General features: G+C 42.0%; 1 protein-coding gene across 1 annotated transcript in view; it reads left to right on the top strand.

Annotated features, from left to right (window-relative positions):
* Positions 1-4,255, top strand: part of Sgpp1 (sphingosine-1-phosphate phosphatase 1) — a gene marked incomplete at its 5' end in the record, with an annotated part of 28,233 nt that extends 23,978 nt beyond the window's left edge. The window contains one exon of the mRNA XM_013522009.1: positions 3,367-4,255. Within this exon, the coding sequence (XP_013377463.1) occupies positions 3,367-3,918 (552 nt within the window). The remainder of the gene's footprint in view (positions 1-3,366) is intronic.
* Positions 4,256-14,505: the final 10,250 nt, after the last annotated feature.

Below are 14,505 nucleotides of genomic sequence, written 5' to 3' on the forward strand. Positions count from 1 at the left end.
CAGGCTGTTCTTTTCTGCCTCAAAACCTTTTTTTGCCTTTAAAAAAATGTTTTTAGGACCAGGGTTACAACACAGCGACACAGTGCCTGCCTGGTAAGTCAAGGTCCTGAGCTGAATTCCTGGTACAAAAAAAAAACAACCAAAAAATGTTTTTGCATTGGTACATGTTTGCAGTGCATGGCTGCAGTCATCTTGGGGAGTTCGTACGTGTACATAACACATCTTTATCCCTTCACGTCCCCTTCCCTCTCTCCTTCCCCTGCCCCTCCCCCGGGAACACTTCCTCCAGCTTTGAGGATGGGACTGGCTCCTTTTTAGAATCTAGTCTTTAGCTGGCTGTGGTACATCATCCCTGTAATCCCAGCACTTGGGAGGCTGAGACAGGAGGATTGCCACAAGTTCAAAGCCAGCCTGGACTGCATAGGGAGACCCTATCTCAAAAAAACAAAAACAACAAAAAACAGAACCCAATCTTTGCTTGTGTCACCTCCTCAGACAAGCTTCCCTGGCCCCCCTGCTGGGGTCTTTCACGATACTCTCTTGTATTAGTTTCATCATGACATCGGTAACTACCTGAAACTGTAATATTTACCTGCTTTGTTATCACTGGGTTATTGTCAGTCTTCCCCACTAAAAGGGAAGATCTGTAACAGCAAGTAAGCTTCATTTCTTTGAATTATAAATATCTATTTCTGCCAGAAAGAAAAGTGTGCCTAGTATTGCAAAAAGGGGAGTGGAAGAGGGAAATAGAGACAGAGAAAAGAAAAAACAAACCAGGCATGGTGGCTCACTCCTATAATCCCAGCACTTGGGCGGCTGAGGCAGGAGAATTGCTATGAGTTCGAGGCCAGCCTGGGCTACAAAGTGAGATCAAGGCCAGCCTGAACTGCATAGTGAGACCCTGTCTCAAAAAGACAAAAAAATAAAATAACAAGGCAGGAGTGCAAATTTTCAAAGTTGTTACTAATGATCTGGATTTCAGTGATGTCCTTTGTGATTTGCCTTTGGCATTTCTAACTGCATTGATTTGGGTCTTTTCTTTCCTTTTTTGGTAAGATTGGATAAGAGTTCATTTTTGCTCTTATTGCTGTTTTACAGAACCAGGTCTTTGATCCGTTGATTTTGTTTTTAAAGTCTCAATCTCATTGGTTTCTGCGCTGATCTTCATTATTTCCTTCCTTGTACCAGCTCTGGATTTGGCTGGTTCTTGGTTTTCTAGGACCTTGAGCTGAATCAGTAGGTTATGTATTTGGCCTCACTCTGCCCTGATGTGGGCATTCGCCCCCGTGAGCTCCCTCTCGGCGCTGCTTTCTTTGTGCCCGTGGGCTCTGGCACTGCTGTGTACTTCGAGGAGCTCTAATCCTTTCCTGGTTTATTCTCCAGCTCCCTGATTACTCGGTGTATTGTTTCACTTCTGCGTGTCTGCATCATTCCTGGCTTCTTCTGCCATTGATTTCTAGCTTCATTTCATTGTGATCCGATCATGTGCACGGGACAATTCTGATTCTTCTGAATTTTCTTGATCTGTTTCGACTTAATTTTCGTAAGGCCCCACCGTTACATTTTCAGTTGACTTTTTTATGTTTGCATGGAGGGAAACTACAAAATTCCCACGTGCTGCCTGCTTCTCCCCTCGGCCCACTGCTCCTCACGGCTGACATTGGCGTCATTCGTGGTGGCGGATGGGCCAGTGCTGGTGCATTGTCGCGGATGGGCCAGTGCTGGTGCGCTGTCGAGCACTGAAGTGTGCGCGAGGGCGCCCTCCTCGTGCTGGACACTGACATGCGTGGTTCTAATGTAAAAATACGTATTTTGCTAAGTGAAAGAAGCCCGACTGCACCGGCTACGTACTGTCTGACCCCAGCTCTGTGATACTCGGGGAAGGACAGTACGGTGGAGGCTGCGCAAATACGAGTGGTGCCGCGGGTTTTGGGGTGTTGGGAGGAAGAGGCGCTGGGGGTCTGTGCACCAGGGTGACTGTTCCGTATGTAACTGCAGACAAGACTTAAAGTAAATATGAGAAAATGCTTAGGGTTCATTCCAGCTAGTATTCTCTTTACCTTTGTGTAATTTTTTAATAAAGGAAAACAGAAGGAATTAGTGTTGACAAAGTAGAGACAGAAAATACAGATAATTCTCAAGGAGTGTAGATTGTATTTTATGTACATATTATATATTCATAAGCAATATATAGCATTTCATGGTTTAAAATGAACATCAGTTATATATCCAACAGATTGTTTTTCTTTAGTCAGCATTGTTTTTCATATGTCCCTGGTGGTAATTTATAGATGTAGCACGTCATTGCCTGCTATGCAGTATTTTGCTGGGTCATATGCCATTTATTTACCCACCCTCCAGCATGGACAATTCAGATTGCTGACATTTTTTTAAGTCAGTGGCCTACTGATCACCATGGTGCACACCTGTAATCCCAGCACTCAGGAAGCTGAGACAGGAGGATTGCCGCGAGTTCGAGGCCAGCCTGGACATGTAGTGCACACAAGGCCAGCCTGAGCTACAAAGCGAGACCCTGTGTCAAAAAAAAAAACAAAAACGCTGCTTGTGGCGGCACACACCTGTAGTCACAGCACTTGGCAGGCTGAGGCAGGAGGATCGTCACAAGTTCACGACCAGCCTGGGCTACAAAGTGAGCTCAAGGCCAGCCTGAACTGCATAGTGAGACCCTGTCTCAAAAAGACACACACACAAAAGTTTTAATCCCTCTTGTATGGTTTGTAAAGTTTACTTTAAAAAATTTGACTATATCAAATCTTGGAAACAACCCAAATGCCCATCAGCTGGTGAATGGATAAAGATGTGGTTTTTATACAGTGGAGTAATCCTCTGAGGATAAGCTTGAGACATTCCTTACGTAAATGGATGTACCTCGAGTTAAGTGAAATAAATCAAACTCACATGTGTAAATACTGCAGTATTTCTCTGGTGTGAGAAATTAAAAGTGTAAACAAGGACCAAGTGTATAATAGTGTGAAACAGGAAGAAAATTTTCAAAGGGGGAGGGGCCCAAGGGGGAGGGAAAGGAAACAAGGAAAAGAAAAAAATGATGAGCAAAGAAGGAAAACACAGAAACAAAGCTTTTGCAGATGGGGAGTGGAGGGGGTTGTGGGGAGGGTAGAAGAATGGGAAAAAAGAATCAAGTTATATCAGGTACAAGTGCAAATTCTCTGTGATGAATGTGGTCACTGTATATCTAAAATGTACCCATAAAATCTGGAGGAAATCTGGGCTATAAAATTTGAATCTATTTAAAAAATCTGTATCTATTCAATATTTAAAATGCTAAATGCACCACTTTCAAAGTGATATCCTATTAAACAACTGCGCTTTTTCTTTTTTTCCCAGGACGTTATCGCCGGATTCCTATACACCATCTTAATCTTGGCGGTCTTCTATCCGTTTGTGGACCTGATTGACGACTTCAACCAGACTCACAGCTATGCTCCCCTCATCATCATCGGGCTCCACTTGGCCTTGGGGATCTTTTCCTTCACTCTTGACACCTGGAGCACATCCCGAGGAGACACCGCGGAGATTCTGGGAAGCGGCGCGGGGATCGCATGTGGCTCTCACGTGACTCACAGCATGGGTCTAACGGTGGATCCTTCTCCAGACATTTTACCTTTGCCCGTGCCTCCCGTTACTCTGACTGTCTTTGCAAAAGCCATATTGCGGGTCCTCTTGGGGATGGGAGTTGTACTCTTAGTTAGAAATATGATGAAAAGGATCACCATCCCGTTAGCCTGTAAAATCTTTAAAATACCGTGTGATGATATTCGCAAAGCAAGACAGCACATGGAAGTGGAGCTCCCTTACCGGTACATTACCTACGGAATGGTTGGCTTCTCTATCACGTTTTTTGTTCCCTACATATTTTGGTTTATTGGTATCTCTTGATGGGAAAATATTGTTGATAATAAGAAAGGACAAGTACCAGTTACTGATATCTAAAAATATACTGTAAGTAAAAGGTCAGAGTTAGGCTTTGGCAAGAATTTATCTTAAATAATTGTTTAAGTAAATTCTTAAGAGTCAGTGCATTTTATCATTGCACATCCAGGTATTGTTTTTGGTGAGCTGATCTATTTAACACTGAGAAAATGCTAAGTTTCTATTTAGAATGTTCATATGTTTGGAGAGTTTTGTGCTTTTATGGATTCAGTATATATATATATATGTGTGTATATATATATATATATAGGTATATAATATGCAATCATATGTCTAATATATTCTATATATAAAAATAATATACCTAAGTTTTTTTACACAGTGGGGTGCGTATTATAAAATGAAGAATAATATGCAAACAGTTGTGCCTGTGCATTTGGAATTAACACAGGTATGTTGTTACTAACGATAGCGTCTAACGTGTACTTACTGTGGGAGCCGTTTCCCGACTGAGCTGCGTAATTACTAGACCAGAACTCACGTGCTGCAACACCCTGGTTTCCTGCCTCTTTTCACACTGCCGCCACCTTTCACGTCACCCGCGGTGTTGACCCTGGGGAGCATTTTTAATGGACCAAACTTTCCGAAAAATTTGTTTTTGAATTCCTTATTTTTTTAAGTTCTGTACACTGTGTTGAATGTACTTTTTTTGCAACTGTTTTGGGCATCTGTTTAATAAATCAGGTACTGAATTTTACTGCTTGCTAATTGTGCCTTTCTGTTGCTGAGTTAAGAAATGCCATGTGTACTGTGATACAAAAGTAAGAGTTTAAGTTGCATATAACTAGGCAAATATTTTAAACATCGATGTCACACTCACTGAGGGGTCGAAGTAAACCCCCAGTACATAACTCTTTAATCTTTCTTTAGAAAGAAATTGAAATGGGCTAAAATTTCTCACGGATTTATTGGAAGCTAGATATAGACATATTTCCATTGTCGTAGGTATTTTTCTGTGTATTGCAAGTTATAGGAGGCTGGGGCTATAGCTCAGCGGCACAAGCGCCTGCCTAGCAAGCACAAGGTCCTGAGTTGATTCCCGGTACCAAAAAAAAAAAGTTGTAGGAACAAGATGCATTTTTTGTACATTGTCTTGATTGTTTATACTATTGTTAGCTCTTTCCAGTGCATGGAAACATAGTTGAAGTTTACAGGAGGACAGCGCACATGCTTCACACGTAACAAACCATTCTTCTAAATTATTTGAAAAGGATTGGATTTCCCACAATTAACTTTTAGTACCTACTTATTGGCTATAAAAGATAACCGTAAAAAAACTAAAAGTAGTAAGTATTAGTAGTTGAGAGCCTATTTTTTCCAACTTCATTATTTTCACAGTGGAAAATTTGAGTATAATGTGTGTAGTATTAAACTATTTTTTCTCTATGTGTGCCTTTATATTTTGGAGTCTGATTGTCATTGGTTTAACATTAAATGTATTTGTAGGAACACTTCCATAAAAAAGAAAATCACCCACTGTGGTGGTGCACACCTGTCATCCCGGCACTCAGGAGTCTGAGCTAGGAGGATTGCCGTGAGTTCGAGGCCAGCCTGGTCTGTATAGTTAATTCAAGGCCAGCCTGGATTACTGAATTACACAGCGAGACCCTGTCTCCAAAAAAGAGAAGAAATTTAACTTTCCATACAAATGAACGTCAGGTAGGGGATTACTGATTTTAGTGCAATATCTATATATGGTTATCTAGAAGTATCACTTAAGATGTTTCTATTTTGGACAGCGTAACTATTTGAGCTCATATTTTTATAATTCTAATTGAGAATTGAAGGACATGGTAATGTTTTTTTACCAAAACTGAATCTGATAATTTTAAGCAAAGCGACTGAATTTGGGCTGTTTACCTAGTAGTTGAAAAGAAGCCAGGGCACCTAGAAACCTACCGGTACACTGGGAAATGTGAGAAAAGCTTTTCATTCAAAGTGTGTAGTTTATGAATTGAATTTTAAGGATTGTTTCCCAGAATTTGGGTCTGTGGTAGCCTATTGATTTTTATGTGTAGCTTACAGAGTATTTGAAAATACCGTCTTTGTGTTTTGTTACTTCCTGTCCTGTGACAGTTCTTTGCTAAATGTATTTTAAAATAAAAGCCAAATTCAAGATTGAAGGGCTTTTGCTTTGTTTTGTGTGCCTTCTGTAAATGATCTGCTAGAGAGTTCTAGAGCACATTTAAGCTTTCTGACCTCACAGACTCCCTCTGAAGCATTGTGTTCAAATCAGACTAGTTTTTTTTAATTTAATTTAATTTTGGTTTGATTTTTTTTCTTTTTGTTTCGTTTTTAGTGGTTTTGGGTTTTTTTGGGGGGTTGCTTTGTTTTGTTTTGTTGAGACAGGGTCTTACTGTGTAGTTCAGGCTGGCCTTGAACTTGAGGCTATCTGTGGGGGCCCAGGGGGTATGAAATAATACTGCGTTAGGGACCAGGCTACATGGCTGTGGAGGCCCGTTGTGACTTGCCTCAAGGGACTGGAGAGTTTGCAGATAGCTGCGTGTTCTCTGGCTGCATTAGGAAAGCTCGCGTTCCCAGCCTCTTGAGACAAGATAATATGTGCAGAATGCGGGCATCCGGGGGAAGGTCTTCATCTTGTTCCCTTTCAGTGCTAACCTTGGGGCTGGGAATTCAGCCCAGTGGCAAAGCGCCTGCCTGGCAAGCATGAGGTCGTGAGTTTGATTCCGGAACTGGAAAAAAACAAATAAACAAACAAACAAAAAGTTCTCAAATGCTAACCTTGATCCCCTTTTGTTCCTAGGGAAAGTATATTCCATGACAGGCGCATTACTCACACCCCCCCCAACCCGAGGTTCTCACTGACTAATAAAAATGCAGTCAATCCACTAGTGAGGAACTGCTCCAGACCCCTTATATATACCAAAAGTATATGATCTTTTGTCTTTCTCTAGTCTCCATCCCCCCGCCCCCATCTCCCCGGCTCTCCTTCCTTCTGGCCCTCTGGGACATAGCGGACAGTCAGTGAATGTTCACTGAATTACATGGTTGCTGAGGCCCTGGACAGACTTCAGTATGTGCATTTTTTCTGGGGAAAAATGTTACATTCATCTGATTCCCAGATTAATGATCTCAAAAAAGTTTTAAATTACCTAATAGTCAACCTTTTAGTTTTTTAAAAACGACTAAAAGTTTGGCTCGAGCCAAGTATGATGGCACACCTATAATCCCAGAGCTCCGAGGAGCCTGAGGCAGCCCTGGCTACAAAGAGAGTTCAAGGACAGCCTAAACTACATAGCAAGATCCTGTCTCAACAAAAAAAAAATTTTGTTAACTTTTCATGTAAATATTTAAAGGTTAGTACTTTAGATTCTTGCAAAGTTTGGCACACAATTATTATCCTGTTATACAGAGTAGGATTTGTATCCAAATTAGTTTTGAGGTATTTTTTTTCCCAAGACAGGATCTTACTAGGTAGCCCAGGTGTTGGTGGACAGTATTATTTTTGCTTATTTCTCAGTGAAAATGCAGTAACAGTAAATATAAACTAAGTTAAGCTGAGTGTAGTGCTACAGGCCTGTAATCTCAGAACTCTGGGAGGCTGAAGCAGGAGGATTGCAAATTTGAGCCCAGCTTGGGCAACTCTATGGCTTAGTGAGACCCTGTCTCAAAATAAATGAAAAGGGTTGGGGGTGTATTTGAGTGCAAAGGCCCTGGGTTTAATCCCCAGTACCAAATAGAAAAGAAGAAAAAAGAAAGAAATAGCTTTCCAAGCTTTACAAATAGATATTTAGAAGTACTTTTTTCCATCTGGGCGTGGTGTCCTGTGCTTGTAATCTCAGCACTTGGGAGGATGAGGCAGGAAGATCACTGAGTTCGAAGCCAGTGTAGGGGCTGAGGATGCAGCTCAGTGGCATAAGCGCCTACCTGGCAAGTTCCTGAGTTCAATTCCTGGTACTGCAAAAAAAAAAAAAGCCAGCCTGGGCTACATAGACAGACCCTGTATTAAAAAACCAAAAGAAACAAAATTTTGTTTCTTGGTAGTACATTCCAAAAGTCTTACTTATTCAAGGATATGGTATAAAACTTTTAAATTAACATATAACTTGATTTGTAGTTAGCATTAACTGATTATAAATGGAAATCCAACAAACATTTACTTGTAAAAATTTTTTGCCTTTTATAAAAATCATTTTTCCTTTTTTTCACTAAGCTACACCCCAAGCACTGCTTACTTAACTTATGGATGAAATCCATCAATTTGAATCAAAAGCTTTTTTAATGGATACTTAATTATTTTTTAGTATGTGTTTTAAGTCTTATTTACTTATGAAGAGGAAAAAATAATGTAATTTTATATATGGAGCAGCCTGAGCCCTTGAATTTTAGTGAAATCATAGAACTTAAGGGATGCTGGAGAATTTCGAGTGTAGATTTAGCCCACCTTTCCAAGAGGGTTGCATAAGAAGTTAGCAATGCATCTGGAAGCCTACTCAGCCCATGAAGAATCACATGGTTGATGTGAGAAAGGACTCCTGATGGAGACCACTGTGAAGCAGCCCTGATCAGGACTTAAATTATGTTTACTTGTGAGTCTGTCCAAGGCCTAGGCTCCTTGTCTGAGGATGGGTGGTGGGTTCATAGTAAGTGGACCTCTGTGAGTCACTGATCCCTACTGAGGCCTGTAATGGTGGATGAAGCTGGAGAGCCTCAAAGGATGAGATCACAGCCAAAGACACCTGGATCTAACCGCAACAAAGTAAAGACTAGCCTCAGACATCTCATTTCTGGGAGGATTAATTGAATACCTTAATTGGAGAAATCCTTGAGTGGTTCCACCCTTCTTGAGTACTCCCCTCCCTTCTTCTGATAACTAAATACAGGCCACCCAGAGAAGGTCTATTCTTAGCCCTGAGAGAATCACAAATTCTCTGAGAGGGTTTTGATCCTCATTTGTACAGGGCCTCACAGCTAAGAGTTTGCCTTATATATTAGAGGCTTGGGACTTGGACTTTTCAGCAATGCTGAAACTGTTAGGACTTTGGCAACCCTTAGAGATGGACTAAAATGCCTTTTGCATAAAGGTATGTGCATGAGTCTTTGGGGGGCCAGGGGTGGAATGTCATGGTTTGTGTCTAGATGTCCCCCCAAAAGCCTCATGCAGTCTTGGGGAGATTCATGGTCCAATGCTGGGACTATGAGTGTGAGTGCTACACCTGCCCTGGGGCGGGGAGCCTGCATACAGTATAAGGGAGAGAAAGAGGCTTGTTCTTGCTGCTCCTCCCTTTTCACTCTTGTTGCTTTTGCTGTCTTCTGCCGCCATGAGCTATTACTCTGCCATGTGCCAGTCTGCCTTGGAGCCAGCCAAGTATGGACTGAAACCTCCACAAACTGTGAACTAAATAAACTTTTCCTTTCTTCATTTTGGGTGCATCAGGTATTTTGTTTCAACAATGAGAGAAAAGTAACCAAGACAGTCCTTTATGGCAGAGTAGTACTCTATTGTGTCTAAGTACCACATCTTCTTTATTGATCTGTTGATGGACATATAGGTCACTTCTGAGATTTAGCTGTGGAGAATCGTGCCGCTGTAAACAAAGGTATACGTAGATCACTGTAATGTGATGTCTTTAACTCTTTTGGAATGATACCTAGAAGGGGAATACTAAGTCAAATGGAGTTTCTAATTTTAGTTTTTTGTGGAATTGCCATACTAGTTTTTTTGATTTTTGTAACGGTTGTACTAGTTTACCTTTGCACCGACAATGAAGAAGGGTTCCTTTTTCCCCGTAGCTTTGCCAGCATTTGTTATTATTTGATTTCTTGACGATGGCCATTCTTTCTGGAGTATAGTGGAATCTTAGTATTGTTTTGCCTTTCTTGAATGGCCAGCAGTGTTGACCATTTTTTCATGTATTGGCCGCTTATACTTCTGAGAAGTTGTAGGGAATGGCTGAAGATGGAGATTGATCACACATGCAGGGCTAACGCAAGGCCAGCCCCGAGAACATGGAGCACCTGAGGCCAGCCGTGTGAACAAGCTATGCCAGCGCTGAGATTGCAGAGTGCCCGAAGCGAGCCAAACAAACAAGTTGCTAGGCAGAGGGGTTTCAACTGACAGTAACCTCCCGGGTGTATAAATAAACATGCTGTGGTCACTGGGCGGTGCTTTCTCCCCCATCAGGAAAGGAAGCTCCACCTGACCTCAGCTTTCTGCATCTTGACCCTTGTTTTTCTTTATCCTCCATTCTCCAGAGTTTCAAGACCTGTAATGGATGCAGCAAGAAGCATCTGTTCATTTAGGTGGTCCATGTTTTGATTGAATCTTTTATATGGGGGATCTAATACTTTTGAGTTCTTTATATATTCTAGATATTAGTCCTTGGAGGAATAGCTGGCAAAATTTTTTCCCACTTTGTAGGTTGTCTCTTCACTTTGTTGGTTGTTTTTCTTTGCCATGTAGAAGCTTTGTAATTAGCTCTGATCTGATTTGTTGATTGTCAGTATTATTTCTTGTACAGTTGGGGTTCTGTCGTAAAAGTCCTTGCCTACATCTGTCTTCAAGAGTTTTACACATTTTGTCTTCCAGGACACTAAATGTTCCTTTTATTTTTTTGTTCTCTTTTTTTTTTTTTTTAGACCACATCTCACTATGCAGTTCAGGCTGGCCTTGAACACACTTTGTCATCCAGGCTGGCCTTGAACTCACAGTGATCCTCCTGCCTCAAGCTCCCAAGTGCTGGGATTATAGGCATGTGCCATTGTGCTTGGCTTTCCTGTTTTAATATGTAGACCTTTGACCCATTTTGATTTTAGCTTAATACATACTGAGAGATAACGGCTGTGAGTTTAATCTTCTGCATGTGGATTGCCAGTTTTCCCAGCACCATTTATTAAAGAGGCTGGCTTTCTTCCAGCGTGTTTTTGGCCCTCTTGTCAGTGAGCATGTGGCTGTGTGTGCCTGGAGTTGTTTTTGCATTCTCTGTTCTGTTCTACAGGTCTGATTTTGTTTTTTGTTTTTCCAATAGCAGGGCATTTTCTTTTTAAGGAGGAAAGGTTTATTTTAGCTCACAGTGTGTAGAGGTTATAGTCTATAATTGGCTGGCTCCAAGACAGGGTGGCATGGCAGAGGGGGAAAAGTTCATGGTGTGGCAGGCAGGTAGCCAGAGGCCGCCAGCAGCAAGCTTTCCTTTACCTCTCTTTCTTTCTTTCTTTCTTTTCTTTTTTCTTCTGCAGTTTTTAAATTTTATTGGAACATTTTAGATATACATAGTGATCACATTCATCATAGGGATTTGTACCTGTACATGACATATCTTGCTTCTTTTTTTCCCCCTTCCTCTCCACTCTCTTCAACCCCTCTTCCCCTGGTTATTTACAAAAGCTTTGTTTCCATATTTTCCTTCTATTCTCTCTTTTTCTTCTTGTCCCTTCTTTCATTTCCTCAACATACTGTTTTCATTTGTAGCTTTGTAATATAACTGGAAGTCCAGAATCACGATGCCTCCTGCTTTGCTCTTGTTTCCTAGGGTTGCTTTTACCATTCTAGGTCTCTTCTGGATCCATATTCATTTTAGGGTTATTTTCTCTAGTTCTGTGAGGAATGCTATTGGCATTTTGATTGGGATTGTGTTAAATCAGAATATCAATTTTGGAAGTATGGTCTCTTTTACTATATTCATTCTGCTTATCCAGGGATAGAGGGTATCTTTCATTTTTTCCAACGTCCTCTTCAACCTCCCTTTTCAGAGAACTGCAGTGTTCATTCTGGATGTTTTCCATGTCCTTGCTTAGGTTAATTCCTAAGCATTTAAACTTTTTTTTGATGCTATTATGAGAAGTATTGTTTCCCTAATTTCTTTCTTTATGGGTTCATTATTGGGATACAGAAATGCTACTGACTTTTGTGTGTTCCCTTTGTATCCTGCTATCCTACTGACTTTGGCTATTCTAGGATTCTTTCAGTGGAATTTTTGGGGTTTCTATGTAGGGATCAGGTCATCTGTAAATAATGATAATTTTTATTTAACTTCTTCCATATCCATATCCATTTAATATTTATTTATTTATACAGGGTTTCACTATGCAGTTCAGGCTGGCTTCAGACTCACAGTGATCCTCCTGCCTCAGCTTCCCAAGTGCTGGGGGTTGCAGGAGTGCATCACCATGCTCTTCTCTCCTTGCTTTTAAAGTTTCTTCCAAAAAAATAAAGTTTCTTTGAGTAGTTGGTCTTTAAAAACAGTCTTATCTATTACTAGCAACCCTACCCACAGTGCCAATTATTGGAAACCCCTGCAGTGGGTTCCAGTCTCCTGCCTGGGTTATGGCACATGGCCAGAAAGGAAAGAAAGAGCAAGAGACAAAGTAGGGACTGGGATGACCACTTGCTCTCCAGAAACAAAAGGCCACAGGCACCCATGCCCTTGGTACTTACTCATACACCTGTCAGGAACAATGGGTTCAGGGCAATAGGTTCTCCAGGAATAGTAATGGCTACTGGACTGCAGTGGGTTAGGAACACCAGAACATTCTTGCAAGGACAAAGAGAAGGAGGAGGTTTCCCCAGGTGCCTTATCCCCTTTGGCGAGTCTTATCTTGCCCTGTGAGCGCTGCAGCGGTCACCAGCCCTAGGGCTTCCATTTGTAACCAGAAAAGAGCAGGGAGTTTCCGCATTCCAGTTGCCCAAAAGGAGGGACAAGGACAGCCTAGGACAGATATTTTGTTAATTAACAATTCATGGTCCCAACAATCTATTAATACTGAAATCTTGTCTTCAAATTGGTCGCTTCTGCTGCTCATACTTTCAGTAAAATTCTGAATCTCTAGGATTTCTCTTTGCTAAACTAGGTATTCATGAGGTGGGGTGTGGTGGTGCATGCCTGTAATCCCAGCACTCAGGAGGCTGAGGCAGGAAGATCTTTTTGAGTTTGAGACCAGCCTAAGCTCCAAAGAGCTCAAGGCCAGCCTGAATTGCATGGTGAGACCCTGTCTCAAAAAGATGAAAACAAACAAAACACTAGTTATTCATATTTTATATCATTTCATTTGGTTCAGCTGGCTTTTTAGTATTCTGAAATGTCCCTGATCATTTTAATGCTTCCATTATCTCTTTTTTTTGTTTGTTTGTTTTTTGTTATTTTCCAGTACCAGGAATCAAACTCATGACCTTGCACTTGCCAGGCAGGCACTGTGCTGCTGAGCTAAATCCCCAGCCCCATCCGTTATCTCTTTAGTTACATCTTCTGTGATCCCACCAAGCACCTCTTTGATTTGTTGTTGTTTTTTAATCTCTGTTATCCTTCCAAATGATTTGGGTATGTGGCTTTTGCTATTTTCCCCCTTAAGACTCCCTGGGTTAGCTGTGGGGGAGTTGGGAGTTTCGGGGAGGCGTTTTGTAGTCTGCTTTTCAGTGATGTACTTTGGGCCTGGCTAACTACAGTCTTTGCCTCTGTCCCAAGATTTGACAACCCCTGTGTCTTGGTTACTTTTCTCTCATAGCTGGGACAAAATACCTGACACCCAAAATTAAGGAAGGAAAGGTTTATTTCGCTTACAGTTTGTAGAGGTTTCAGTCCATACTTGGCAGGTTACAAGGCAGAGTGGCACATGACAGAGGGCTACAGCTCAGGGCAGCAGAACACAGCAAAAACAACAAACACAAAAGGGAGGAATGGCGGCAAGCAGCCTCTTGCTCTCCCTTACGTGTGCAAACTACCCACCCCAGGTGGGTGTAGCTCTCACACCCATAAACAATCAAACTCTAAAAGCCTGCCCCTTGACCGCATGAGGCTTTAGGGGGACACACAGACACAAACCATAACATTCCACCCCTGGCCCCCCAAAGACTCATGTCCATCCCTTTATGCAAAAGGCGTTTAGTCCATCTGCAAGAGTTGCCAAAGTCCTAACAGTTTCAGCATTGCTGAAGAGTCAAGTCCCAAGTCTCCAAGATGTAAGGCAAACTATTAGCTGCAAGCCCCTGTACAAATGAAAAGTTAAACACTTCCAACATTCAATGGCACAAAATAAGCAGTACCATTCCAAAAGGTACAAACTGGGGTAACACAGAGCACTGGGACCAAAGCAAGTCCAAAATCCAGCAGGGCTAACTAACATTATGTCCTGTAGTTCCATGACCAGCATCTGAAGAAATCTGTGGCACATTGTGAGCTCCAAAGGGCTTGCATGAGTCCACCCCTATGGCACTTCTGGTGGTTACAGCTTCCATGGCTTCTCTCTTAGGCCCACTTTGCTCCCTCCTTGCAGCTTTCCTTAGATGATCCATAGTCCTGGCTTTTCTAAACTTCTGAGGTCTCCAGTGCACCTTTTGCTTCACACTCACAGCCTCACGCACTGTCCTCTCAGGGGCACACTGCCTGGCCTCCCAGGCCTTCTGAAATCTAGGTGGAAGCCTCTTGACCCTCAGAACTCTAACATTCTCCATGCACCTAAAGCCAGGGCCACAGGGATGATGCCAAGGTCTGCTGCCACCTGGAACAGTAGCCAAGTTTTCCTCTCTTGGCCATAAGGGTCAGGTGCCTGGATCGCTGGGCACCCTGAATCCAATTCTGA

Source organism: Chinchilla lanigera, unplaced genomic scaffold (genome assembly GCF_000276665.1).
Source record: "Chinchilla lanigera isolate Chin_1 unplaced genomic scaffold, ChiLan1.0 scaffold00065, whole genome shotgun sequence".
Taxonomy (NCBI): domain Eukaryota; kingdom Metazoa; phylum Chordata; class Mammalia; order Rodentia; family Chinchillidae; genus Chinchilla; species Chinchilla lanigera.